The sequence below is a fragment of the Syngnathus leptorhynchus genome, chromosome 15, assembly GCF_054491065.1.
Source record: "Syngnathus leptorhynchus isolate UIUO chromosome 15, UIUO_Slep, whole genome shotgun sequence".
Taxonomy (NCBI): domain Eukaryota; kingdom Metazoa; phylum Chordata; class Actinopteri; order Syngnathiformes; family Syngnathidae; genus Syngnathus; species Syngnathus leptorhynchus.
This window is the reverse complement of record NC_141209.1, coordinates 4,726,397-4,754,309: the sequence shown is the minus strand read 5'-3', so window position 1 is coordinate 4,754,309 and position 27,913 is coordinate 4,726,397. Positions and strand designations below refer to the sequence as shown.

Genomic DNA, 27,913 nt, shown 5'->3' with positions numbered 1-27,913 from the left:
CCTTTCCGTGACCTTACACCCCTTTAATATGTTTGGAAAGCCGAGCTCCCGGCTTGAGGATTCCAGACGTGAAAAAAAAAATGGGAGACTAAATGAAAATGACTCAAAGTGTTTCTTCGGTGCATCATTCTAATTGCCGTGTTTCCACGCAGAACTCCTCGTGAACTACTTTATTAATCTGTAGCAATCTGGGAAGAATAAATAGGAGCTGAGAGGTTAAAGGTAAACATTTTGTCAACTTAATCCACATGCGGGCCTACTGGCGCTGGTCCGGCATAAACAGGAGACTTTCCAGTTTTCGCTTCAACCTTCTGACGGGAGGACGGCAATTTGCGTCCAATTGGCCGGGTCGCCGATAAGCTTAATTGCCGTCGTGATAGTGAACAGCTCCATTGCCTTGTCAAAGTTTATCACACAGCCGCATGACTGCATCGGGCCAGAAAAAAATCAATCCGTGACATTCTCCTCTGTTTTAATTCCATGTATCACCTCCTCGTATTGTTCTTTCTCCAACTCCTTTGCAGATGAACGAGCACCCTTCCTTTGTGTGTTATGTAACGTCCAATCCTCTGACTTTGCATTTTTATTTTTCCACATAATCCTGCCACATTATTGTTGTTAACCCTTGACAAAACATTCCGCTACAAAACACAAGGTTTTTTCCACAAGTAATAAAGTGGAATATCGTTAAAAGCCTTAATGAGTATTGGGTCCATTTAAAAAAAAGTCTTTTTTTTTTTTTTTTTTACATTCATGATACTTTCCCTTTTTTGCGCAGTATAACAACCACAGTGGATATCAACATTTTGGCAAACAACTTTTATGGTCTCAAACCCCCCTCAAGGCACAAAACTGACAATAACTTTCCTGACCCGCCGTGTCCGCAGATATAAACGAATGCTTGAACCAAAACATATGCGGCCGCGGAAGGTGTGTGAACAGCGAGGGCTCCTATAGGTGCAACTGTTTCCAAGGATACAAACTCTCGCTGGACAACGTATGCCAAGGTAAGTCGTCAGCGGTGAGATCCGTGACAACGTAACAGCTGTGTAAATAATTTCCACGCGTGCTACTGTAGAAGCTCCATGGCAAATTTGAAGCTAATATAAAAAAAAAGTTATAAAAAGTCCAAGTGTGTTTTTTTTTTTTTTATTTCCTTTTTCTACTTTTTCTCATTTCCAGATGTGAATGAGTGTCTGCTTCCGGGGATGTGCCTTCATGGACATTGCGTTAATCTGGAGGGTACCCACAGATGTACTTGTAACCATGGTTACCAAGTCACCCCAGACGACAAAACCTGTGAAGGTTTGCCCTGTATTTCATCACCCGGTTTACACATAGAACCAAATCAAACAATTTATATTCCCTTCCCTTTAGATATCGATGAGTGTGCATCTGATAAAAAGTGTCCTGAAGGAATTTGCGTCAACACACCAGGTTCCTTTACATGCCAGAGTTGTAATCCTGGTTTTGAACCATCAGCAGATGGACTGAGATGTGAAGGTACAACTTAATAATTTGTAACCAAAAGCGACAATATGGCTAAGTGTGTTTGTTTGCAGATGTGGACGAGTGTTCTCAGGGCGACTGGTGTCTCGGCGGCGTGTGCGCCAACACGGCTGGCTCGTACACCTGCACCAGGTGTAAAGCGGGTTACAAAGTGACTCCAGATCGACGCCGATGTGAAGGTAAGCTCCGAGAAAACCATTTGTTCTCTCTTTTGACACATACCGGGCGCCTTGACAAAACAAACTTTGCATTTAACTGGAGAATTCCTTTCACGAGTGAGGTCCAAACATGTCCCGTGATGTTTTTGTTGTGATCCGCCCAGATATTGATGAATGCCAGTCGTTGTCTACCTGCGCCAATGGCATCTGTCTCAACTCCGAGGGTTCTTACACCTGCGAGAACTGCCCGGCGGGCTACACGGTGTCGTATGACGGAGAACTTTGTGAAGGTCGGTAACTCAACACACTCCTCTTTAACTTTTACTCTTCATAGCAACACTGGAAAAGATCTGTCACGGTGGATTAGATGTTTTTGTTGGCGGAAGAGATTCCCGCTTTTTTCTCATATCCTGTTCTGTTTGGTGCCAGATATTAACGAGTGCGCGCTGCCCACGACGTGCCCCCGGGGAACATGTACAAACACAGAAGGTTCCTACACATGTGTCAGCTGTCAGCCCGGGTACAGAATCTCAGAGGATAGACAGCAGTGTGATGGTGAGATTTTTGGCTAGCCGGCCGGATGTTGGCTCACTTTCATGTTTGTTTACACGCACGCAGATGTTTGTCTCCAGCGGGATTTATATGTCAATGGATTCGATCTGGTTCAGGTTTTCCGACGTCCCGTCTCTCAGACATCACATCATTGCTGGCTGGCTGATCAAGCTCATTGCCCCCGAGCGTTGATTATTTAACTCTTGCTCAAAACAAATACACATCTGTCTCAGAATAGCTCATGATGTCAAATACTCTTCGTATAACTCAAGCGGAATGATCCACGTGTTGACGTTTCCGAGCTTCGCTGATTTTTAATTTCGCTGATTTGAACAGGCAGGATGTTTTTGGTTCACGCCAGAGATGGCAATCTGGGTTATGATGTGTCCATTCATTTATTTGTATCCAGATGTGGATGAATGCCTGGTCGCTAACGTGTGCCCGGACCAGCTGTGCTCAAACACTCCGGGATCTTATACCTGCACGAGCTGCAGCTCCGGCTTGCAGCTGTCTCAGGACGGTGATGGCTGTGAGGGTAAACCAACCTTTCATGATGTCATCAGAGTCATTATCTAACCGGATCTAAGTCGACATAAAAAAAAATTACTCTAGACCCTCAACTTGATTACAGAGAAACTTTACAGTTTGCCGAAATACATCACGATTTATGAGATCAACGGAATCCAACGTCTGCTTTGACCAAACCAGTGAGGTTAAGCTTTGCTATGACTTCATGAGAACGACAAAACCGGATGATTGTTTAATTCAAATGTGGCCTGGGTTATTCACATACACTCTTGTGTGTTTTTTAATGGAAGTGGGGATCTAGCCCGAGAGGATGATCTTTCCCCCCACTGATGTATGTTTCTGCGCTGGGAAAAAGTTTCACAAAACAACCTCGGGTCCAACTCCGCCTCTGATAGGATTTAAATGATACGATGGAAAATATTAAGGCCTTAATTTGAAATTAAGTCAACCGCCGTGCATCCTTCCTCCGTAAGCTCGCTATGTGGAACTCCCTCCGTTCACCCAAAGGCAAAACTGAGCCATCACTTAACGGTGGCCCGCACTTTCTTTTCCCCCTCGAAAGAATCTAATCCGTGCTGCTCTGCGGAATTTTGAGCGATCGCATAACAGCCATCTCGGTCACTGTTTGTTTCTCCAGAAATTACACACCACCTGCGATAGCTTGCTGTTTTGCGGCCGACGATCGTCTTGCGTACTTATCTTTCCGTCCCTTTTTAATAAAACAGTCAGTGCGATCAAATTAAGCGAGATTTACTTAACTGAGCCTAATGCTTTGCACTTGTGCTGAAGCTCGACTTTTTCGTTAATAATATTAGCAGACGGGGAAGATATAGCATTTCCACAATGTGGATTCTTTAATTTTTTTTTTTTCCTTCGTTGTCTCTCAGATATCGACGAGTGCCAGACACCAGGGGTGTGTCCGTCGGGCCTTTGCATCAACACGGAGGGCTCCTACTCATGTCTGACCTTTGACCCCGGCTTCACCGTGGCACCCGTCGGCCTCGCGTGCGAAGGTATGCCATCATTTTTACGATGATGTCAACTTGAGCTTCCATCATTTCCGAGACTAGCGATCACTTCAATGGGTACCCTGTTGATTAGTACCAGAAGATCTTCCTTAAGATGACAAAACATTTGGAAAAGAAGACAGCACTCTCCAGCTGGTCAGACTATGTCATGGTCATGACGTGTGTGTCTGTTTGGATACAGATGGAAACCAATGTGAGAACACAAGTCGGTGTGTGGGAGGTCAGTGCACCAACACCGTTGGATCTTTCGGTTTCACGTGCCCTGACGGCCTGGAGGTAATCGACGGGACCTCCTGCAGAGGTAAACACATTCCGAGGAAGGACAGGGTCCCAAATATAGTTTTTATACTGTAGGCTTGCCCAAAGAATTTCTAGTTAGCCCCGAGACCTGAGGCACTCAGTCCAATCATTCTGTTTTAATTGCCCATAACCTCAGCATCAATCTCACCGGCAGGCTTTCAGTTTTATATTATTCCAGCCGCACCCAACGACCGAGCGCTCACAGCTCTGGGGGAAATAATGTTGCTTTGTAATCCGTTATGAAGCACAAGCTTCTCTTTTCAGCAAATTTGCTGTCAAAATAATTTAAAAGGATTTGACTGGAATGTTTGAATCGAAGCCGTTGTTATTTCTGGAGTGTCTTTGCCAATACGGTAAAGGGTGAAGTTAGATTAATGATGCCTGTGGGGATGGGCTGGTCCCCTTGGTCCGGGTTCTTGGATTTGCTAGTACAGCCCTGCAGTGAGTTGAAAGATGAACTCGCTATTTGCCTTGGGACATATTCCCACTGAGGTTTTGGAAGATTGCTTACCAGCCTGCGTCAGCTACTTTGGCTGCCCGCCCATAACAAATGGTGGACACTGATTATCATATTAATCAGACGTTGTCTCCTTATTTTCATTCTTTTTTTTTTTTTGCTGGCACAGATGATGTCTGCCAATTTGAAAATTCTCACCAAAGAAAGATGTCACAAAAAGTATATCGACTTAAATAACAAGATAATTTGTTGGAAAACAGGATTCCTCCTCGCCTCCTGTCTTGTTGCCTATCCTGCACGATTTATGCTGTAATGCTGCATTTATCCAAAATTGTGCCTCTCATCAAGCATGTAGCATTCATTAGCAACATTTATGACTCAATGGTAGATATTTTTACTTTTCTTCCTTTCTGCCAGTATACCTTCACATGATCCAAATATGCGTCTCATGTTCAAACAGATTGCGCAAGTTTATTTTGTAATATAAACCAATGTTCTCTGTAGACTCATCGAGTTACATTTTGTGATGGAATAAATTTCATTTTTCTTTCCGTCATAGATGTGGACGAATGTAGCAAAGACAACATATGCACTCGGGGCCAATGCCTCAATACTGAGGGAAGTTTCATGTGCTTATGCGAAGCCGGTTTCAAGTACAGCGAGGACACGGCTGACTGTGAAGGTAAGGCAGCTATGATTTATTTTCATTCATTCAATATAGGGCTATTACATCATAGAAGTGTCCAAGTTGCATAAAGAAGCGAGTGGGGGGTTCCCGAATGACATGGTGAGTGTCTTCCACCCCCCCCCCCCCCCCAAAAAAGGAGAAGCGTGAATGACCCCATTGTGAGCAGGAGCTGTTTTCTCCCTCTGGAACATCTCCTTTGCAAGTTCTTTGGTTGCTGTGATAATATTGTTCTTGGCCATCCCTCTTGCCTGCCGCGTTCATCGAGGACAGCTACACCGCAGGCTTCCTGGATGACTCCAGCTGTGTAGTTACCACTTGAAGCAGAAGATCTGGGGAGGGGGGGGGGTTGCATTTGTGCCACGGATGGTACCATTTTCTAACCGACCGCTGTTTCTCTCTCTCTCTCTCTCTCTGTAGACCAAAATGAATGTAAGGAGTTTGGAAGCTCCGTATGCGGGACATGGCGCTGTGAGAACACTATCGGGTCGTACCGCTGCTTCATGGGTTGCCAGCCTGGCCTTGAGGGAGAAGAGGCCACAGACTGCGGTTAGTGGTCAAACCACATGTAGTAGGAATGGAGGACACAATTTTGCGCTTTTGAGAAAAGACAGGGCCAGTGAGTGAGGTCAGTAGCTCACACAAGTCTGGAGTGTGTCTGGAGATGTGTTGAAATTTAATCGTTGTTTTGTTTTTGATTGGGGGGACAGGGGACGGTTCGCTTAGATGTCCGCATACCTTCTCCGTTCCAGTTCACCTAGTTTCGCTGGCCGCGTTTGTGCATTCGCTACATCTGGGGCCTCTCTCGGTTGTCCAACTTCAATAGACGCATCTCCGTGACATCCAGAGTACGCATGTGTGTTTACTGGCACGGACACCTCAGGTTCCTTGCACACTTTTTGGATTTCCTCACTTGCTTCTCAATCCCCAAGCGCAGGATTCATCTTTGTTGTTCTCAGAAAAAAAAAAGGGGGCTTATGAGGTTTTTGAGAGATAAAAGGGCCAAACATTTATCTCATCTAAACAGTCACTGGAGAAGGACAGGGGAAGAGGGGAAAGCAGGCTGAGAGCATCTGATTGGAATGAAGCCGTCCCAAGACAGATGGAAGCCGTCGGTATTAATGGCGGCTCGCGGCTAGCATTCAGTGCCGCTGCTATTTCCGTGAGAAATATGCCTTAAAAGTTAGCATTAGAGAGGAAATGTACAAGATATAAACTGTGAGATCATCTAAACGAATCATCTTGAACGCTCTTTTGGTTGTTGTCTCTCGGGCACCATTAAAAACTCTTTTTTCGGGAGAAGTCTAGACTTCCTCGCTATCGTCATGATGCAAAAATACTTGGGGTGTGTTTGTCTGCTTCTAAAAATGATCATCGATCAGTCAAGAGGAGGTCGTGTAGTTGGGCGTTGTTTTGTTTTTGAAAGGACGGTGCTTTTCTTTGGCTCTGTTAGCGCTCCTTGTTTAAATTTATAAATCATAATAAAAGTTTTTCTTACGTTAGCCGCAACTGTGCTTTCAAGGGGTCATTCGGATGCCCGTCGGAAATTTTTTGGGCTTGCTATACATCCATGAATATGTCATTGGTTAAATTTAGCTCCCTCATGCTTTAAGCATCATCTTTAATAAGACTTGCCTAAGGGTGGAAATGGTATGCGGTCGAATCCATGTCAAGCATCCAGCCGAGTTAAAAAGAGAAAATTTGCCATGTGTGTATTTTGGTTACCATGTCTTTATGCCCACACGCTGTAATAAAATCCACATTATTGTGATCCACTTGTGGTCACTCCAAGATAGGAGATTGACGTAATGAGCGTTAAAGAGCACAAACAGGATTCCCGTGATATGTCGTCGTTTTTCATTCTTGCCCACGCGTGAAATAACGTCTGCATGTGGGTTCAATCAGGTTTAGGCTGTCACCGACCGCCTGCCGCCATGTGCTCCAAATTAGCACAGAGATTTCAGATACTGGAGGTGAAGCGCCTTTTGGTTCTTCTTTGGCACTCAACCTTCACTGCTCACCTTGTTCCCTGACTCATTTCTTCCCTCAAGGGGAATTTTCACTTCTGAATCGTGATTACTAAATGGAAGCACCGAGTAATGAAATCCCACCCCTGGTGTTTGTCGTTTGTACCAGCCCCTAAATATTTTTGCCATGATCTACTACGGCAGGTCACGAAATGCTACTGTTAAGACGTTATAACATTTGAGGAAGAACGCATGAATCATAAAAATGATTGGAGTCTTGATGTGTTTATTCTGCCCAAAGATGCTACTTGGATTACATGCGGTTTGCAACACATTTTGTTCCACATGAATGACATGCTTGAGGGAAACATTTCTGGATCCATTTGACATTTTTGAGGGAATATTAAAATAACGTGTTGTGTACACACTCATGCACAATCCAGTGGGATCCAGAACATACTGAATCATTCTGTCTTGACAAAGACAGTCATGAAAGTGTTAACCATGTTTATTCATGTGGTTTGCAGTGGTGGAGAATTGTCCTTTTTTTTTTTTTCATAGAACTTGTTTAATCTCCATTTTCCTTCCACCACCTAATTACAATAACTGACACCAAGATAAATTATTTGAACATTTTGCCACCATTAATCTGACCGATAATTTGTACAATTGTAAATCAATCAATGAATTCAATACATCCGTCCGTCATCGCCTATCCTTCCTTCCTTCCTTCCTTCCTTCCTTCCTTCCTTCCTTCCTTCCTTCCTTCCTTCCTTCCTTCCTTCCTTCCTTCCTTCCTTCCTTCCTTCCTTCCTTCCTTCCTTCCTTCCTTCCTTCCATCCATCCATCCATCCATCCATCCATCCATCCTCCCACAATCTACTTCCCAGAAAAAAAGGGAGTGCACACTTGTGCAACCACTAAACAAATTACGCTAGCAATGTCTCCATCATTCTCTCTCCTCTTGCTACAATTCAACAATTTAGGTCCTTCTCCACATTTCCCTGGAAAAGGACAAGAGAGCCTTGTCTCCGTTTTATTGGCGTGTGGGAGCTCTCCTCCCCGTCTCATGCTATGCACGTAGCCAAGTGAGGATGAGCCTACCAGTAAGCCTGTCAAAGTCCGTGTGTTTGTGCTGAACGAGGAAACAGGACGCCAGCCAAAATACTTTGCTCAAATCAGATGGGTTTTTGGCCCATTTTCCTCTTTTCTACCTTATGAGTCCTGAGGGTCAAAATAAAACTCGTGATATCAGCATCACGTCTTCCGAGCGAACCATAAAAAAAGAACAGTGTGTTTATCGCGATTGATAAGAATGTAGCACGAGTGACGGGTACTGTTGTGGTTTTATAGACTGTATTTTTCTTTGTTTGTAAAAGGGCCTTCCTGTTTTCAAAGCCTAGTTGCCATTAGTCATGGAAACTTTTAGACTGCAGCGCTCATAGGGGGTGGTTACCGTACTAAAAGGTCAACAGATATAGTGTATGTTGTGCTTTCACTAATTTTAACTTTACGCTCCATCACAAAGGCTGAAAATATTCATGCCTGTAAAAACAATGACGAAAGCTAAACTATGCAATCAACACCTGAGTCACTCAGAATTTCCGCCGTTTAATGTACAACGATACGGTTTGTCTATCGCAAAAAATGGACGCTCACGAAACGGGTAATACAAATGAATTCTATTTTATTATGATATCTAACAGAGCACGAGTGAGTTATTTATGGACTAGCCCGTAACTAGGAAGGTATTTTCACGGCTAGTTAGTGACATCACTCTTGCATTGCTTGTTTCCTCTTGAAAGAAGGATGTGGTTGATAGACACAAGTGGCTCTGCTGCATCCTGTTCAAAGAACCAATTTTGAAAAAACAGCCAGTTGTTAGTCACAACATGTTTTGCCGAAAGTGACTAATAGGTTTTAATTACAAACCCCGAGAAAATTGCTTTGTAATGTTGCTTACAATTAAAAGCCCAGATCAGATTTATTTGCATATTTTCATTTCACCAAAAGATTTCAAAACACTTTGAGACAAATTTTTTCTGTCGTGTCTCTTTAGTGTGTTTGGTTGCCACAACAACTCTATTCATTGTGGATTGTTTTGGGTCAAAAGAGCACTCCAGTAATTTTTTTTTTTGTCATCCTAGAATCCTTCCTGGGTCACATCAGGTTGAAGCTCTCTCGAAGTATTTTTTTTTTGCACAAAGAATAAAATAATGTGTGGCTATTGACTATTGTGATCTGTGAGAAAAATTCATTGAAAGTTTCCCTCAAACAGAAAATGGTGGCCGTCCAAGTTTAACAGCCACCGTATCCTGACAGCTCCTCTGGACTTAGTTAAAAAACAATCTTGCAAAATTTCTTTTGAATTCACTGAATAACAACCGGTGTTTGAAAACCTTGTCACGGAACTGTATAATAGAAATGTCTAACTTTTTTTGGGACATGTCAAAAGTGTGGTTTCACTCGTTATTGTAAGTCAAGTTTGGAATTGGATTGCCAGTGAGTTTGCATAAAAAGAGACTTGTGCAAACATTTAATGCTGTGTTGTTCTTTTTGGGCGCTCCCCCCCACCCCACCCCACCCCCGCAGATGTGGACGAGTGCCTGAATCAGACCATTTGTGGGAGTCACGGTTTTTGCGACAACACCGATGGGTCCTACCGCTGCGAGTGCGATCTGGGTTACGCCAACCCTCCCGGAGACACCAGCAAATGTGTCGGTGTGTATCTTCACCAGAACTTTTTTGCTCATTCTACTTTCTCTCATTGTCCCAAATAAAAATATGATACAAAGTTGAATCTAACTGTCATCTAAGCATGACTAAGCAACTGCTACTGTGTCCCGGTTCAAGCACATGCCTTTGTGTACACGCCTGATCCTTTGATTGACCTCACGACCTCTCCCTCAGACGTAAATGAGTGCGAGATGAGCTTGGCGCTGTGCGGGGAGGCCCTGTGTGAGAACTTCGACGGCAGCTTCCTGTGCATCTGCCCCAACGACAATGAGGAATTTGATCCCATCGCCAGCCGCTGCCGCTCCCTGGGTAAGAGAACGCCCCGAGCCTCACCGGACTTAATTCTGCATGGCATCGACGGGAGACAGAGTTTTCCTTCATTTAATGAGCCGTGTGGTTATTATCTAAACAACATGGGCCGACCTACTCGGTGTCTTTTCGTGTATCATTTTGACCTGGCTGCTTTTATGGCTAAGTACTGCGGTTGGTTGGACGGCCCGCAAAATTTGGATGAGTCTCGGCAGGGTTGTTTTTACTCTAAACCCCCAGCTATGCCTCTGTGTACATTTTTGCCACATTCTACTGTTTGCTTTGGACGTGTGTTAATCAATCATGTGAATGTTGAATGGTTGACTCACATGCCAGTGTTTCCATTTGGCTAAAATGGCAGCTTATGTGATGCACCACCTACTAGGCGGCATGCAGACACATTGACTCATAAAGACACTTGATAATGTCGCTGCGTGATACTGGTCAATTATACAGTGGAGCGACAAAAGTTCAAAACAATAGTTAGTCTCATAGCGTAATTGCATTTTTAAAAGTTTCCAGAAAACAAGAGAACAACACAATAAATCCAACAATTAAGAAGACTTTAGTTGTCCTGATTTAATCCTTTGCAGATATAGATGACGGACACCAGACAGTTAATATAACAATACTCTCGTGCATATATTCTTTATCCTCTAGGAATAATCCCGTAAAGTCTGTTTTATGTTGGATTAACTCCATTTTTTTTTTGTCCACTCGTAGCTGTCACCGAGCCAAAAGGCTCCGCCCCCGCTGCCCCCTCGTCTGAGGAGAGAAAGGAATGCTACTACAATTTAAACGACGCCAACTTCTGCGACAACGTCTTATCCCGTAACAGCACCAAGCAGGAGTGCTGCTGCACCGTCGGCGCCGGCTGGGGCGACAACTGCGAGGTCCACGGCTGTCCCGCTCCGGGAGGAGGTGCAATGAAATGTTCAATGCATGCATTTTAATTCTGCTCACCCCGTAAACAATATTGTTTTTTTTCTAGATGATTATCACCAGTTGTGCCCTCATGGCAGCGGCTCCATCCCTCTGCCAGCTTCATCCTCTCAAAGTCTGGCAGAACAACGACTCTACATAGGTAATGATTTTTTTTTTTTTTATCGTTTCCTCCACTGAATGTTTTACTTTTGCCACTTTTGAAGCCAAATATACAAATGTAATCACTCGCCAGCTTTTACGAGACGGACCCGTGCCAAAGCTCAGTAGGATGCACACCTGTTTTCATGCTTTCATCACAGTCTGTTTCATTGTTTGCTCAGGCGCAAGCTAACATTTCCTGAAACAGCTTTTGACCAATCTATTTTCCTTGTCTTCAGATGCAAATGAATGTGAAATGTTTGGACCTGACATTTGTAAGAACGGACAGTGTGTCAATCTCTTCTCCACCTATACCTGCTACTGCCGCTCTGGTTTCTACTACGACAACGTCCGACTCGAGTGTGTCGGTAAGAAATCCGTCCTTATTTTTTTGGAAATCATCAGTTGATTAGAATCAATGCCTTTGAGCTCTCGTGCATCTCGTGCCATTGTTCCGACTGCTCTTATTGACACCACATGTCCCATTAGTCTTATTGCTTTCAGTCACAAAGCACACGTTTGAACTCTTTGTTTTGGTACCGCATTCTTCTCTGCTTGTGAATAAAGAAAGCAGCTATTTTTATGTCATGGAATGGAAAAAATGTTTGAGATGATGACAATGAATACAAATAAAAAAAGAGGGACCAGGCATTGTTTGGATTAAGTCGAATAAATACATTTCTGGCTGAGTAGTTGCTAGGCTCAGAGTCAAGAGATCTGAGTTCCGAGCTCAAAGATGGTGGTCTAGTGTTTTGCACATCTGCCTCACAGTTCTGAGCTTCAAACAGGTGTGGAATTTCCGGATTTGCATGTTCTCTCTTGAGCTTGTGTGGTTTTTCCTCTCCAGCTGCATCCCACTTCTAAAGATGTACTTATTTTCTCTGTCAATATGACTTTCAGATTACGACGAATGTGAATTCGGAAACGCCTGTATCGATGGAGCGTGCGTGAACACGGCGGGCTCCTTCAACTGTTTCTGCAGTCCGCCGTTAATGCTGGACGCCACGCTGCGGCGTTGCGTAAGCGTCAACACAACAGAAGGTATGTCATACAAGAAGAACCCGTCACTTGACAACAAATAACTTTTATTCTTTTCATAGAAACTGTGGAGTCGAACCCGGACGTGCATATGGACATCTGCTGGCAGCGTTTGGAAGGCGGCGACACGTGTGTAGGACCCCTGCAGGGTCGCAGAACGACCTACACCGAGTGTTGCTGCCTGTATGGAATTGCATGGAGTGGACAGTGTGCCTTTTGTCCAAGGAAAGACTCTGGTGAGAAAAATATTTTTCTCCATGCCTCAAATGACATTTTCCTTAATCCTTACCTCTGCTTTTGTTTTCAGACGACTACGCCGTCATGTGTAACCTCCCTCTGAGAGGAGGTTCGGACAGTCTACGAGAGCGGCCGAGCTACGAGTACGGCGTGGACGGGCCCGAGGATCCCGTGGAGCCTTTTGTTCCGCCCTACTGGGACAACTACGGCGGCCCGGCGGAACCGTACGACGTTCCCGCGAGCGTCCCGTTGTTCAACGATAACGATTACGGCGTCCGACAGCCATCGGCGCGAGTCCCCGTTCATCGACCTCGTGAGCACCAACCTCGGCCGGTGGATTCCTTTTCTGGTAGGTTGGGAATGTTGAGGATTGATTGATTACGGGGGTGTCCCAATACTTGTGTTTCTATAGCGTGTGCGTAACCTCCAACCCTGAATCAACTCCTCTTTGTGTTTTTCCAGAGCACTACGATGCCTTTGAAGGTCTCCAAGCGGAAGAATGCGGCATCCTGAACGGTTGTGAAAACGGACGCTGCGTTCGCGTGAGGGAAGGCTACACCTGCGACTGCTTCGACGGTTACGAGTTGAACCTAAACAAGATGGCCTGCATAGGTGCGTTTTCGTTATGACATGTAAAATCAAGCGATGGGTGAGGGAAACTGGACCACGCCTCCATGGCGTGTAATGTCTCTTTAATTGTCTCTCAAAATATTGAAATCAGACTTTGGTGATCTTTCACTCCCCGCATTTAAACTTTGTAGTCACGCTTGAGATTTATCACGACTCAAGAAGAATCTGCGTTTAACGACCTTGCATTCATTAGCTTGTGTTTTATAGCCATCTCATGAAAGCTGTTTACTCCCCTCGTGCATTGTCTGTTAGCTCACAATCTGGATCCTCGCTGCCAAGAAGAAGGCCTTGACTCTCCGGCCACTTACTCAATCACATCGGGTTTTTATATTCTTTAAGTGTCCTTTGTTTTGTAAAAAAAAGTGAGACTGTCTTGTTCTGGAATGCGATGAATAGAATATTCGGGATCAGCAGCTTCAAGGTCGATGGCGAGCTAGTGGAAACAGGTGGTGGAATATTTTACCAAGAAGTGCTAATTTGGGGATTGAAACTCTAAAAGTGTGTTGTTTAAAAAAACTCAAATGCTCCTCCTCCGCAGATATCAATGAATGCGAGGACATCAGCGACAAGGTGCCGTTGTGTCAGAACGGCCACTGCAGCAACACAGAAGGCTCGTACAAATGTACCTGTTTGCCCGGCTTCGTGGCTTCCGACAAACCCCACAAATGCATCCCGGCAATCCCGGCGGCAGAGCTCAAGCAAACGGGGAACTGAGACCAAGAGATGGACGGGTGTGGAGTTCTCCTGCTTCCTTAAGAATCATCTGCTTAGCCATGATCCTAATGAGGACAAGCGCTATAGAAAATAGATGGATGGCACTTAACAGATGTTTAAAAAAACATTTTTTTTCTTATTCTTCATTCCACTTCTTCACACGAAGCTGAACAGCACCGTCTCAAATGTGCCAACCAAGAGCTGGGAAGACAATACAACCAAACGTTTCAAAAAGAAAGTGCTTCGCCGCCGCCTCTAAAGACTCGAGATGTATATGAGGATCTGATGATATGATGTTCTGTAAAGGTGCAATACTTGCCTTCATCTGGTTTGACCACTTTTTTTTTTAAGACTTAAAAAAAATAATAATCCAACCACCAGTATTAACTTATTTTATTCTGTTGACAAAGGAGCAAGATCCTCAAATCGGGATGCTACATTTAGTCTCAAGACACGATCAACCAAGTATAACTGGGGTTTTTGTTTTTTGGGGTTTTTTTTTTTTTAATAAAGGAAAAATTTGTGTACACAATTCAATCAAACGTTTCATTCCCACTAAGACAAAGGCTCCATTGGAGAGGTTTGGTATATTTTGTACAGCTCTAGCTCTATGTATTTTTTGTTAAATATCATTTTAATGCTTCCTACATACCACGACCAACATTTTTTTTTTCTTTGTTTGACATAAAACACAAAATCTGGAGAAAAAAAAAAAGATATAGCTTTGTAGATTTATACATCTGTAAAAACAAACAAACTATTTTTTAAAAGCAAATCTTTTTATGTGTGAGGAGAGTGACTGACACTGTACCAGAGGAACTGTGTGTGTATAACCTGCCCTGTGGAGCAGAATATGAACTATATATTTTTTGGGGGGGAAGTGACAGCACTGTTCTTAATTTGATGGCCGACATTTTCCATTTCATTACAAAGACAACGCTTTTTGAATTGTAAACACCGATTTCTGTATGTTACAACTCTATGGTTGGATATTAACTGTTGTTTTTCTGAGTCATGAATGTATCATAGACAGCCTACATGCTTTTTTTTGTTTATTGCAACTTATGTTTGTGGTTCAGGTTTAATTTAATCATTTGTTTAACTGGCACTTGGCAAAACACAATCATGGCAGCACAGTCTAATTCCAATATCCCCCTTAACCTGCATTAATGAACTATAAAAGCTGCAATTACGCAAATGTTTCCATGCGATGTGCACTGTACTTTGATTGTGCTGCTCTAATTATCACCTGAACCAGACGGGAAGTCTAACATTTGGGTCAAAGTTGGAACAATCAAGGCTCCTGTAAAAGCCACAAATAACCTAGTGGTAATGTCTCGTTGAAATGCGGGTGGCCATCGGAAATATCACGCTCATTCGTTTTGTTTACCTCTTGACTGTAATCACTGTCAGTCATCCAAATAAAAATGTAAAAATAGACATCTGTTTGGTGTTTTTTTTTTTACTAGGAATGCATTTTATTACTGTACCTCATCAATTATTTTAAATGTTTTCTTAAGGTACATAAAGATAAAAATGAACAAATGAGAAGATACAATGAATGCTTGTTTGATGCTTGAATGATTTGTGTGTCTATGGATTGAAATAAGTCAGAATATAAGTACATTAATTATTCATTTTTGTGAATTGTATCAGCTATTTTTCATGTATTAATAAATGATACTAATCATGTTTTGACTGATTTAGTTGCATTTTTTTTTATTTGTGGATTTGTTTGAGTAATTTAAGTGGATTTATGTAGTCTTTATTTTTTTACTTCTGCAGGTATTTATTAAATATGTAACCGTATTCATTTTATTAGGGGCAAAAAAAATACCATCAACATGAACCATTGTGTTATAGCACCATCTTGTGGTCATAACGCAGCAATACAGCGTTGTCTTATGATTGGTCAACAGCGAACGACTTCATTAAGCGTGTAGACTCATGGGATATGTATTCTTTCGGGCGTTCTAAAAACCAGTCTAATATAATATTGTACTACAACTCCCACAAACCACCTTTAAACCTCCACCATTGCTGTCGGCTCACGCTATGACTACTAGATTGAATATGTCAATAACACAACACGAAATTGTAATTGCATTTTGTAATGCTTTTTAAACCATTGTAATAATTTAAATTAATCGCAAATCAAGTCTGTCTGTCTGGAAGCACCTTTTTATTTATTTTTTTCAACGGACGAACCGACCAAGCTAAGTATGCGATAGGTATGAATTTCATAAACGGTGTGATATTATTGGCACACGTGGCTGTCAATGGAGAAAGGTTATGATGCTCATATTGCAGCATATGATTAAACTGCATAATAAAAAATACCTTTGACTTATCTAGCTCGACATTTGGAATGGACATTCTTTTTGTAGCGTTCTAATGGAAAAGGGACAATGGTCCACATAGCAGGGGACACATCAATAAGACACAGAAAGACCTTGCAGGCATCCGCTCCTCAATCTACTGACAAAAACTCCAACAAGGATGGACACTTGACTGAGGAGGACAGTCGGCAAACCAATGGGAGTCATTTCAGAAAAAGAAGAAGCTCCACCAGTGATGAGTCCACCAGTAGAGGATTGTTTCTCTTGGTGGCTGGATTGTCCTTCTCCACACGTCTCTATAATATAAAAGAGCCTCCTCATGTGTGGTGAGTTGGGAAAAATATCCACTCATCCATATTTTCTACTGTTTCCTAACATGGAAAAACATCTCATTATTATTTTGGCTCTTGTGTTGTCTTTAAGCTGGGACGAGACACACTTTGGAAAAATGGGAAGCTACTACATTAACAGGACCTTCTTTTTTGATGTCCACCCACCTTTGGGGAAGGTGATTGATCTTTTTTTTTTTCCTGAACTTTATTCCAGTGAAGGAAATACAACAATGATGTTTTTTTTTTTTCCCATCGTTTTCCAGATGCTGATTGGACTAGCTGGATACATGAGTGGTTACGATGGGACGTTTTCATTCATAAAGCCAGGAGATAAATATGAACATCACAACTACTGGGGCATGAGAATGGTATGTAGCTAGCATTTGCCATTATTGCTGCATCAAAAAACAATCTATCTTTCTGAGAAAATGTGTTGTGTTCCTCCAGTTCTGTGCGGGCTTAGGCTCTTTTCTCCCCATCTTTGCCTACCTCATCGTTCTGGAGCTGTCACACTCTCAGACTGCTGCTCTCATTGCTGCTTGGCTGCTCATATTTGGTAAAACTCAAAGTTAATTCAGTTTTTTTCTGTAAATTATCATTCTCTTGATATTGTCCGCTTGTTCCTGACAGACACGGGCTGCATCACGATTTCTCAGTACATCCTGTTGGACCCCATCCTCTTGTTCTTCATCATGGCAGCAGTGCTCACTATGGCCAAGTTCAAGCAGCAAAAAGACAGGTTCGCGATATTTTTGTCGAAGCTTTCTTCAACTGTCATTACTATTATCATTATTATTATTATATTGTATGTTTTCCAGGCCTTTTTCTGCTCCCTGGTGGTTTTGGATGATACTTACTGGTGTCAATCTTGCTGGAGCTCTCGGGGTGAAGTTTGTGGGTCTTTTTGTCATCCTGCTGGTGGGACTGAACACAGTTTCAGACCTCTGGAGACTTTTAGGAGATCTGGATCTATCACTGGTAATCATTAGGATACAAAAATATCGATGATGTTGACCAGTTTAACGTGATTTGTTTCCTGGCTTTTAGGTGGACATTGCAAAAAACTTTCTGGCGAGGGTTGTGGCGCTTATCTTGCTTCCCATCTTCCTCTATGTTACAATATTTGCAGTCCATTTTGTGGTGCTGAATAAAAGGTAAGTTAGATGCAGATTAATGTCTCGGATCATTTTGTTTGATTCATTGCGCTCCTTGTTCTTAGCGGACCAGGAGATGGTTTCTTCAGTTCTGCCTTTCAGTCTCGTCTCATTGGGAACAACCTGCACAATGCGTCTATGCCTGAGTGTGAGTGTACTGCAACATATAGAAGAAAGAAAAAAAAAAAGCAGTTTTAGAATTGCTTGTTTGTGTAAGGAAATGTGTTTTTTTTTTGTTTTGTTTTTTGCAGACCTGGCGTATGGCTCCACCTTTACATTGAAGAACCTTCGAATTGCTGGAGGCTACTTGCACTCTCACTGGCACTTGTACCCTGACGGAGTTGGAGCGAAGCAGCAGCAGGTCATCATTTGTTCTCATTTATTTCAACTTCACACACAAAATCTATCTCACATATTTACAAAATGATATACCGTTACAGGTTACAGCCTACCTTCACAAGGACTACAACAATTTGTGGTTGGTGCACAGACACAACGATACAAACTGTAAGGAGAGTTGGAGACCAGCCAAGCTGTAACTTTACTTTTCAAACTTAACATTTATTCATTTTTTTTTTTTTATTATGCTTTAGCTCAGTCCAAGTCCCCTGATCTGGTTCGTCATGGAGACATCATCAGATTGGAGCACAAAGAGTCAGTAAGATGGCAATCGCGTTGTATCAGTTGCTTCTAATAATGCTTTTCCCGGTTCCCCCCCCCCCCAGAACAACTCGAAACCTTCACAGTCACCTCCACGAGGCCCCGCTGACCGCGAAGCACTTCCAAGTTACGGGGTATGGCATTGTGAGTAAATAACGTACTGCAAATTTTTATGTGGCAGTATTTCAAAATACAAATAGAATTTCTACGCTGAGACAAAATATTTGTGCGTCTGAAAGAACTCATTGCAATCGGGACCTTTTCGTCTTTAGAATCATACCGGTGACAATAATGACCTCTGGCAAGTGGAGGTGTCCGGAGGTCGCAAAGGTGACCCTGTGAAGGTGCTGCGCAGCAAAGTTCGCTTTCTGCACAAAGCCATCGGTTGTGCGCTTTCCTCATCTGGGAAAACTCTCCCCAAGTGGTAAGAATGACCTCATTTAGTCGTAATTATAACTTGGGAAAGCTGAGCACATGTTTTGCGTTTAGGGGCTGGGAACAAGTGGAGGTCACCTGTAGTCCGTACTTGAAGGAGACTCCCAGCTCCCAGTGGAACATTGAAGATCACGTCAATGCCAAATGTATGAGCCACTTCTTTGTTTCGTCTTTTATTTTTTAGTTTTTTAATTAAGCACTTTTTTTTTTCCTGCTCTTGTGTTCTTGACAGTGCCCAACATTAGTCTGGCAGTGCTGAAGCCTCATTTTCTCGAGATCCTCGTGGAATCTCACATCGTGATGATAAGAGTAAGTGCAAAACTATCCTGTCGTTCTCAGCAAATGCAATGACACATTACGATTTTTTTTTTTTTTTAGGGTAACAGCGGTTTGAAGCCCAAAGACAGTGAGATGAACTCTAAACCATGGCACTGGCCCATCAACTACCAGGTGAAAATGGAGTGTGACTTGTGTAGACAATTTCAAATCACTGGTGTTTGTTTCTTGTGCAGGGACTGAGGTTCTCAGGAGTGAATGAAACAGAGTATCGCGTGTACTTACTTGGCAACCCTGTGAGTATTCCGCTTCAAACATATCTTCCTTTATGGGTTGTGCTTCATCAGCACACATTAATATCTTCATTTTTTTTTATAGGTGGTCTGGTGGCTAAATCTGGCCAGTTTGGGTTTATATCTGATTCTGGTGGCAGTCACTTCCATTGCTTTCCAAAGAGGCATCTCAGTGCTCCAAAGGAGAAGAGGTATGATTCATTTAGGACTTTGTTTATTGCACAACAGTGCGAATCATGATGTCTCATTTTCTTTCTTGCAGATCATTGTTTTGTGCTCATGAGGGGAGGAGGCCTCCTGTTCCTTGGCTGGCTCCTACACTACGTGCCATTCTACACCATGGGCCGGGTTCTCTACTACCATCACTATTTCCCTGCAATGCTCTTTAGCAGCATGCTAACAGGTAGCACAGTATTCCCGCTCGTTGTGCTCGAGAGGATACAAAAAGTGATTTTTACCGATGACAGGAATTACATTGGATTTCCTGTTGAACATGGCCGACCTTCTTCTCCCGCCACCATATTGTGACTGGCTGCAAAGAGTTGGGAAAGTGTTTCTACTGGGAGTTGTTCTTTACAGGTGAGACCCAATATTTTTAATTTTTAAAATGAATGGATTGGCCAGGTCATTTTTTGATTTATAAAAAGATTTGTTAAAATGTTAAATGTATGTGTTGATTATTATTATTTTTTTTATTTACAGTACATCAAGTTATTGTGCATTGTATCTCCATTTTTTTTTTTATTTGTATTGTTTCTATTTTTCAGTTTCTACCTGTTCTACCCGCTCACCTATGGCATGACGGGGCCTCTGGCGCATGAGCCAGGCAGCTCAATGGCCGGACTGAAATGGATGGAGTCCTGGGAGTTCTAACAAGTTTTCCGTGAACATGACACTAAAGTTTTAAGTCAAATTGTTTTAAGCAGAAAGGACTTCAACTAGTTGGTCATTAATTGCGCAGTCTTGCAGTGTTGAAGAAAATGTTTTGTCATAGTACTGTACGGTCAGGGTTGTTTGAATTGTGTGTTTTACACTTGAGGACAAGTAATCAGCGCTAACTTATAAATTGCGTTGTAATTATACCGGATGTTGTAAGAACGATCGTAAGTGCCTCAAAAATTCTGAAAATAACACAATTTCTTTGGTAGTCATTCAAAGACTATTGTTATCTTGATCTAGATTTTTTTGATATAACTTAATTATGCTTTTTACGCATATATAACAGTCCCTATTAATAAACTCTAATATTCTTTTAACCTCTGTGTTGCGCTACTTTAATTATCAAAATAACCCTAGCGGCAGCTGAGGCGAATTACACCCTCAGTGTTGCTTGGAAAACGTCTGCTGTCAACACGGACGTCTGTATGTTCGTGGCTGCTATTGGTCGACTTTGGTCACGTGTTCAATTCGAAGATGGCGTCTCCAAATGGAGGTAAATTCTAATTCTTTACCGAGACGTTCTGTGTTTATATTCGTATTTCGCTATTTGTCTGCCCTGTTATTCATCATCGACCCCACTCAAACGTCATAACGGGTCAAAGTGTACATCTTCGTTGTGTATGTCTGCTGTTCAATTTTCTGTTTTGCGCTAACTCTTCTAGTGGACTTGTGTGTTTGTGTATGCCGAATGTACGTTCAGCAACAACAGTGGACATTTGACACACGTAAACAGCTCAATGTGCTTGTTGCTTAGCTGCTAAAATTGCAAGACTCTGCTTGTGACATAATCAGTGAGTTACATTATCGTTTAACAGCGTTTGCATCGATATAAATGCTCTTAATATCACAATGATATTGAGTTGCGATGACGTAACGTTATTGTTGTGAGAATGCTGAATATATTCATGCATATGATTCCAATTCTTTAAATAATTATTATTATTATTTGTGGTACACTTGCTGGTACCAAATTTGTGTTTCACAATTTCCCCAAGGATGGAATGGAAAAGCAATGATGTAAAATGGAGTGTTGCACTTCCAAATTTGCAAATGTTACTGGAATATTCCGTATTAATATTATTTTCGAAAAGTCAACACATTTCTTGTCTTGATAGCTGAAGATTTTAGAAGCTCTCTGCTCAGTTATGAGAAGCTGGACAGAGCATCGCCTGAACTTTGGCCTGAGCAGCGTAAGGCCAAATTTTCCTCTTCTCTTATTATTTATTTTTTTGCAGTCTTGGATTTGTTCAGTTGCTTATGTCTTATCTGTCCTCTTTTTTTGCAGTTCCTGGAGTTGTTGAATTTGCTGCGTCTTGTAAAAATGTGAGTCTAATCTGTCTTTAGCATCGCTGTTCTTTTGACGTGTTATTCTCATCAAATGGCTGTTTGTGAATCTGCAGCCCATCACAAATTCGCCGCCCAAGTGGATGGCTGAGCTGGAGAGCGAGGACATTGAGATGTTAAAAGGTCCAACCAATTTGCCTGCTTGACATGCCATGTTATTGTCGTTCATTAATTGATATTGACTGGGTGTAAACCAACAGTATATAAGTATTAAATGTTTCATTTGTTTCCTGCAGAATTGGGTAGTTTGACAACAGCCAATCTCACAGAGAAGGTCAAAGGCCTTCAGAACCTCGCTTACCAACTGGGCCTAGAAGAATGTAAGTACCATTAGCAACTCAAAATAATATTGTTGACAATGACTTCCACCTAAGAATGACGAGTCTTTTCTCTTAAATTTATATCTTAAATTCCGTTAAAAATTATCCATGTAAATTCGAATTTGGCCACTAGATGGCGGCTGTTGCCTTTAAATCACAAAGCTTTGAGTATACACAGCATAATCCAAGGTTGAAATGTGTATTTGCTATGAGCTGCTCAAGCAAGTTAACCATCAAAATAATCTATTTGGGTCAATCTTGTTACTGCATCAAAGGTGAGTAACACAAGCACGACAATGAATTTTGATAATAAAACCAGTGCCGGATGCATGTGATGCATGCAAAATTGAGTTTTTAATCCTTTCCCCTTTTACTACCTCCATTGTCATAATCCCACTGGAGTGTGGATTAGAGAGCTGTAGCTAAGTGCTCAAAATTTCCAAAGAGAAAATGGCTGCTTATTTTTCCCAATGAAATAATGCAGAGGCTGAGAAAGTAACGGGTGCAGCTTTTGTTTACTGCAACTAGGACTACTGTTAACCAGGAGGAACAAGTAATCTAGTTGGTATAAAGATGTTTGCTGTCACAGATGCAAGATTTGCAGTCCCGTCATGTAGCCGCGCTTGACGAGACCCAACGATGGTTATTATTGGTGTCGGAGCTGCTCTGTAATGGGCGGCCTGTTTAAAGCTCTCTGGTTTAATTTTCTCCTTTTCCTGGCTGTCAGGGGAGGGCTTGTAAATCTCAGCTACTTTTTCATCACGTTTGCCGTGTTGCTCAGGACCCGTAAACTAGACTCGGTCGAGGGCGAGGGGGACGGGATTTACTACCCCCTCCCCGCCCCCTCTCGGGCATGTGGACTATTAAAAAGGGCAGGACACAATCAAGTAGTGAAAACTCAGCCAGCCTCCTGCAGTAAGAAAAAGCAACCTGAGCCAGTCTTTCATAAAACGCATAAAAAAAACATTCCCTTGAGCTCATATAGCAACTGAGTTTGTGTCGATTTTTCCCTTCCTGTACGCTTTTCACACTCTCATGTTAATTCATAAGCATGCGTGCCCCCCCCCCCCCCCCCCCCCCCAAACAATGGCTGTGTGACGCTGGCCTAGTCAATTCCCACTGGGGTTTGACGCGTGCCTCTTCCTCGGGCCCAGCTGTTACTCCTCCCAGTGATGAATGCTTCTGTCGCGGGCCGCCGAGTATGGGCAGCAGGCCCCGCGTCTCCGGGGAAAGCGCGGCGCTCTGGTAAATTCTGTTATCAGAGGTAATTGAAAGCTGAGTGTTCCTTTGGGAGCCTCTGAAGAGCGTCGGATTTTGCCAAGGCGGCGTCGGTGGTAGTCTATCCCGCCGATGTGCTCGAGGATATTGCGCAACACTCGAAGCCGGTAAACATTCTTTTCATTAAAAGTATCTCGACTCGGCTCTGCTCATTAACCGGCGTTACCTTTCATCTGTGTCAAGTTGCAGTCTTTCAATTAGTTTGTTGCGTCTCAAGCGGCGTCAGTAGCATCCCTAAAGATTACCGATCGACTCACAAGTTGAGTGCTTTCAACCAGTTTTTCCACATATACATCCTTGAGTTAATAACGGCAGCCATATTCATGCCGTCATAATTCTTAATTACACACATGAGCTCGTCAGCATGTCCAACATCGCCAAGGCACGCTGGAGCCAAAACGACCCCCCCCCCCCCCTCCAAATCTGGCTTTAGGTTTTTATGTCCAAATGCTGGCACGGCTAACCTAACCCAATTCTGCCGCATAAAGAAATCCATTCTTATGTGGTTTTTAATTCTGCATATATTCCACACACTCTCAAAAACCTTTGCCCGACCTTCTTTGTCATCCAACTTATTCATGTTTAGAAAGTAGACACCAGACCAAGTCGCCCCTCCCCGCGTCGTCCCGTGCCGACCCCTGTTGCTTCTCCTTACGTGAAGGTGAGCCTGAAGGTCAGGCTGCCCTGACAGTTCCTAATAGCCCCGCTTTCGACACCTCCTCCTCCTCCTCGGCACCCGCCCCAGGATCAATCTCCGGCCTATTAGAAGCGTGGCGCCGTTGAATATGATTGCATTCACTGGGCCCAACTGGCACTAATGCGCCGCCATCAATCCATCAGGGCGGGCTGACCAAAGGACATGCGGTTATGAAGTGTCTTGCGCCGACAGCCGCTGAATGAGGATACCCTTCCTCGCCCTCTTCCTCCTCCTCTTTACCACTCCTAATACGCTCGCCTCATCTTTTCACCTCCAGCCAATTTCTTCGCCGACTCAATGCTGTAAACGGCCGTGTGGTTTGCTCGTTTCTCCCGACTGCTTTTTTTTAGGGGGGTATTTTTATCCTTTAAAATCACCCGCACTCCCGTTTAGTTTCAACTCTAGTAAAACCCCTTGTTGAAGAAAAAAAATAATTTGGCAAACCCTTTGCAACTAAATGACCCCAACGTGTGCAGCAGGTTGCGACTGTGTCTGCAGCAGCCTGTTCGTTTACCAGACAGCAGCAGTGTTGGCGCTCTGTGAAAGGAGAAGAGGCAGAACGCTGTGGACGCACACACGCACACACACACACACACACACACACACACACACACACGGCTCCTCGTCTCTGCCTCCCGCCTGAGCGGATTGGAAATGACATCTCATTTCCATAAAGGCATTAGGAATTCATTGAATTTTCCTTCCCAGCTAATCATAGTCCGGGTGTAAAACCTTTTAGGCTTTTTAATGAATGATTCTTGACTGATTGCCTATTAATAAGGACACCTCTTGAACAGGCATAGTAAGGGGGCCGGGGGAACTGGGAAGTGCAGGTGTTTGTTTTGCTGTGTGTATGTGTGCGTCAATGAGGCGAGGATGACTAGACCCCACCCCGATGGGACATAAAGAGGAACCAGTGGCCCCCCTGGGAAATCACAGCTCGTGTCTGCATCTTAAATATCCCTGTGAAGTATCAATAAGTGGGTAATTGAATTTTGAACACAAACATGAGCGTCAGGTGTATGCGTCGCTCGGCCGAGTGTGTGCGCGTGTGTGACTCTTGTGAGTTTCATCTCCTGTGTCTCCCATGCCCCCCCCCCCCAGGGAAGTGGATGTTAAACCCATTAAATAAAGCTTACAGGCCGTAATAGCCGGGCAGCACTTTGAGACGGACGGAGAGGGTCAGATAAGTCCTCTTAGCTCTTAATGAAAGTGAATCGGGGGCAGGCGGGGCCGAGGTCCAGGACTCCTGTTAACCCGGGTGGTCAGCTGCCTTTGGGGGCTAACAGGGGGTCCTGCCGTCCAGAGAGATGGAGTGATGATTACTCTCATTTCATACACAGGGGAATTGCAGTGGGGGGGGAGAAGGAGGGGGGGGTGACAATGACACGCAGATCAATCGCCATAAATGCGTGCAAGTAAGATGTTCCACTGCAGCTTTTTCATTTACATTCCAACCATTTGTGATTTACTCCGAATCAAAAATTGATTTAACGATGCAGAGCGTGTAAAATACATTTCACTTGTGACATCAAATTTCTTTTGGGTGTATAACTCCATCCATCCATTATTTATTTATTTTAATTTCGAAAAAAGCCTGCATTTTAAATAGCAGCGGAACACATTCATCTGTTTTCACATATACTTTAATCTTCTTACCGACAATGGATTCAGGACTAAGCGTGACTTCTGTTGAGGATTATAACAGTCTGGAGGTAGTAGCCTACAAAAAGTAGCCGCCCACTTTAGCATCTAAAATGCCTAAATAAGAAAGAACAAAAAAAAATAAAAAATCATACACGGTTCAGTAATTGCATGCAGTCCCTGACGGAAGTGCCTAAATGATAATGAGATGGTGGCAAATCAGCAGGGCAAGGAAACGAGCCCCGGCAATCCATAAGGTGTCATTTAGTATGGATGGCAGTAGTAACAAGATGCTGATTAACTTAGTGCAAAATTAGTAATTGACCTTTCTAATCAACTAAACAAATCTCTAAGTTCCCCTAATCAGTATTGATCTCGCCCGTTGTATGACAAAGCGCGTGTGGCGAGCAAGCGCTTGCGTTTTAAAGATGAGAGATTATGATGGGAGTTTTGTTCCTGTCATCATTGTCCTTTATTTTTTTGCCTCGTTTGTTTTCTGAGCCCTTTTATGCGTGAGGGGGGGGGGAAAAATTGCCAGCTGGAAGATAATGAAAAACCTTTTTTTGCTGCCAATTGTGCCATTAAAATGTAATCCGAGGCAATCTTGAACTCAATCTGAATTCATTAAATGTGATAAATTCGGATATTTACATATTTTTTGCAAGTCGTTTTTAAATGCATCAAAAACATTTGACAAACCGCCATTTTCTTTTTGATAGCTTAACAGTCACCATAAAACTCTGACAAAGATTATTCCAAGTTCGTCGGGGTTTGTCGACAGGCCGCGCATGAAAACAAAGTGCTGATTTATGCGACGAGTTGTAATTAATGAGACTCGGTGATGTTGGGGAGGCGGGGGGGGGGACCTCGAGAGGCGTGGCGCGTTCATCTCGGGCTCATCAGAGGCTGAAGAAAAGACGAGAACGACATCATAAATGAAAAAAATAAATAAAAATTAACTGCCGCAGACAGTTCTCAAGCATAACTGCTCCCAATAAGAAAGTTCGCCGTCTGGGTCATCCCGGTGTAATTGCGTTCAAGCATTTTGATGACTGTTCCAATCAGACGGCTTTCTCTACGTGTGTCCAATGCCCCAGATGTTCTCCGGGATGGGACGAGATGGCAAAGTGCAAAATTAATTTGCGCCATTTGAATTAGCATGGTCTTTAACCCGATAGCACACACCTCAAGGTGACGTGCGGCTCGCTAGCACGAGCGCCATTAGAATTCCGTACCGGCCACCTCATCAGAATTACCAACCGGGCCCGGCTTTTTTTCATTAGCCCCCCCATCCGCAGGAAAGGGGAGGGGCTTTTTTTTTTTTTATAGCAGCAGACACTCGTCTCTTGTGGCTATTATGAAGGTGGATGACATTCTGCTTAATACCTTTTTGTACCCGTGCATTTATATTGTGTGATGTGCAAAATGAAGTCACGGAGGTAATTTCGGCTCGGCCAACAGCGCCTTCTCATCTTCAACGAAGAGTGATTACAGTAACCTGAATGGTGCAGCTCCGGACTCTCTGATGGTTCTGGAGGAAAAGTCACTGAAGTAGTATTGATCATCTGATACTCTTCTGAAAACGATTCCTTTTGGAAAAAACAAGTCGAATTGTTTTCCCCCCGCTCCTTAATGACGATACAATGAATGGCGACAGTATTCTGCTCTTATCTGGATGCTTTGCATAATGTTGGTGCGATGAGCACGTCGGAGCACTTGTCAAGTGAATCACAAAGCTTTTTTTTTTTTTTTTGTTCTGTTGTGAGTGAACAGATGTGAAATAATTACCTTCCCGGTGTGACTGCATGCGCGTATGAAATTCATGCTTTGCATCACTAATGGTGCGGTTCAAGAAGGCCAACGTTGATCACTGATTGAAGTTTCTCGATGCAAACTTGATGCGGATGTTTTTGCCTCACACTTTTCACTTAGTTTTCTTGTTTGTCTATTTTTTTTTTTTACAGCCAGAGAAATGACAAGAGGAAAGTTCCTGAACATCCTAGAAAGGCCGAAGAAGTGACTTTTTTTTAATAGTTCCCATGTTTAACTCCTGCAAGATGGATCCAACCGATTGATTATTTCTCGCAATTTATTTTCAAATACTAAAAAAATATTAAGAAACAGAAAAGGTGAGTTGTTATTAATGCCTGAAACCTTCCTCTTGCTGTGGTTATAGAGCCTAATGTCCTTGTATTTTCATTTACTTAAGCCTTCTTATTTATGCTCATTTACATTTTGATGATCTATTAAATGTTGCTTGTTTTGATACAA

General features: G+C 43.0%; 3 protein-coding genes across 3 annotated transcripts in view; all 3 read left to right on the top strand.

Annotated features, from left to right (window-relative positions):
• The window catches only part of LOC147045255 (latent-transforming growth factor beta-binding protein 2-like), a 51,362-nt gene extending 36,016 nt beyond the window's left edge, over positions 1-15,346 (top strand). The window contains exons 20-40 of the mRNA XM_085932381.1: positions 888-1,007; positions 1,183-1,305; positions 1,378-1,503; positions 1,563-1,688; positions 1,832-1,957; positions 2,097-2,222; positions 2,629-2,754; positions 3,635-3,760; positions 3,957-4,076; positions 5,092-5,214; positions 5,638-5,766; positions 9,777-9,905; positions 10,095-10,229; positions 10,953-11,150; positions 11,221-11,313; positions 11,552-11,680; positions 12,213-12,353; positions 12,413-12,586; positions 12,658-12,936; positions 13,050-13,199; positions 13,756-15,346. Of these exons, the coding sequence (XP_085788507.1) occupies positions 888-1,007; positions 1,183-1,305; positions 1,378-1,503; positions 1,563-1,688; positions 1,832-1,957; positions 2,097-2,222; positions 2,629-2,754; positions 3,635-3,760; positions 3,957-4,076; positions 5,092-5,214; positions 5,638-5,766; positions 9,777-9,905; positions 10,095-10,229; positions 10,953-11,150; positions 11,221-11,313; positions 11,552-11,680; positions 12,213-12,353; positions 12,413-12,586; positions 12,658-12,936; positions 13,050-13,199; positions 13,756-13,931 (2,975 nt within the window). The 3' untranslated portion in view covers positions 13,932-15,346. The remainder of the gene's footprint in view (positions 1-887; positions 1,008-1,182; positions 1,306-1,377; positions 1,504-1,562; positions 1,689-1,831; positions 1,958-2,096; positions 2,223-2,628; positions 2,755-3,634; positions 3,761-3,956; positions 4,077-5,091; positions 5,215-5,637; positions 5,767-9,776; positions 9,906-10,094; positions 10,230-10,952; positions 11,151-11,220; positions 11,314-11,551; positions 11,681-12,212; positions 12,354-12,412; positions 12,587-12,657; positions 12,937-13,049; positions 13,200-13,755) is intronic.
• A 633-nt stretch (positions 15,347-15,979) lies between these two features.
• On the top strand, positions 15,980-20,676 carry pomt2 (protein-O-mannosyltransferase 2). The gene is made up of 21 exons (XM_085932491.1): positions 15,980-16,596; positions 16,694-16,778; positions 16,866-16,970; positions 17,050-17,158; positions 17,233-17,341; positions 17,421-17,580; positions 17,650-17,756; positions 17,822-17,904; positions 18,008-18,117; positions 18,197-18,263; positions 18,350-18,410; positions 18,482-18,560; positions 18,689-18,840; positions 18,906-18,997; positions 19,084-19,160; positions 19,230-19,301; positions 19,364-19,423; positions 19,506-19,611; positions 19,683-19,823; positions 19,888-19,999; positions 20,188-20,676. Exons 1-21 carry the CDS (start codon positions 16,340-16,342, stop codon positions 20,291-20,293), a joined length of 2,250 nt encoding a protein of 749 aa, XP_085788617.1. The 5' UTR covers positions 15,980-16,339; the 3' UTR covers positions 20,294-20,676.
• Positions 20,677-20,739: 63 nt separating this feature from the next.
• Positions 20,740-27,913, top strand: lin52 (lin-52 DREAM MuvB core complex component). The gene is made up of 6 exons (XM_085932493.1): positions 20,740-20,852; positions 21,475-21,549; positions 21,645-21,682; positions 21,760-21,826; positions 21,940-22,023; positions 27,607-27,913. Exons 1-6 carry the CDS (start codon positions 20,834-20,836, stop codon positions 27,660-27,662), a joined length of 339 nt encoding a protein of 112 aa, XP_085788619.1. The 5' UTR covers positions 20,740-20,833; the 3' UTR covers positions 27,663-27,913.

What these genes read in the sequence shown, in the direction of transcription:
- pomt2 (XM_085932491.1), top strand. Translation starts at nt 16,340, where the DNA reads ATGGTCCACATAGCAGGGGACACATCAATAAGACACAGAAAGACCTTG. An exon ending in AAAGAGCCTCCTCATGTGTG is followed by an intron (nt 16,597 to 16,693) that starts GTGAGTTGGGAA and finishes GTTGTCTTTAAG; the next exon opens with CTGGGACGAGACACACTTTG. An exon ending in CTCACATCGTGATGATAAGA is followed by an intron (nt 19,161 to 19,229) that starts GTAAGTGCAAAA and finishes TTTTTTTTTTAG; the next exon opens with GGTAACAGCGGTTTGAAGCC.
- lin52 (XM_085932493.1), top strand. An exon ending in TTGCTGCGTCTTGTAAAAAT is followed by an intron (nt 21,683 to 21,759) that starts GTGAGTCTAATC and finishes GTGAATCTGCAG; the next exon opens with CCCATCACAAATTCGCCGCC. An exon ending in GGACATTGAGATGTTAAAAG is followed by an intron (nt 21,827 to 21,939) that starts GTCCAACCAATT and finishes TGTTTCCTGCAG; the next exon opens with AATTGGGTAGTTTGACAACA.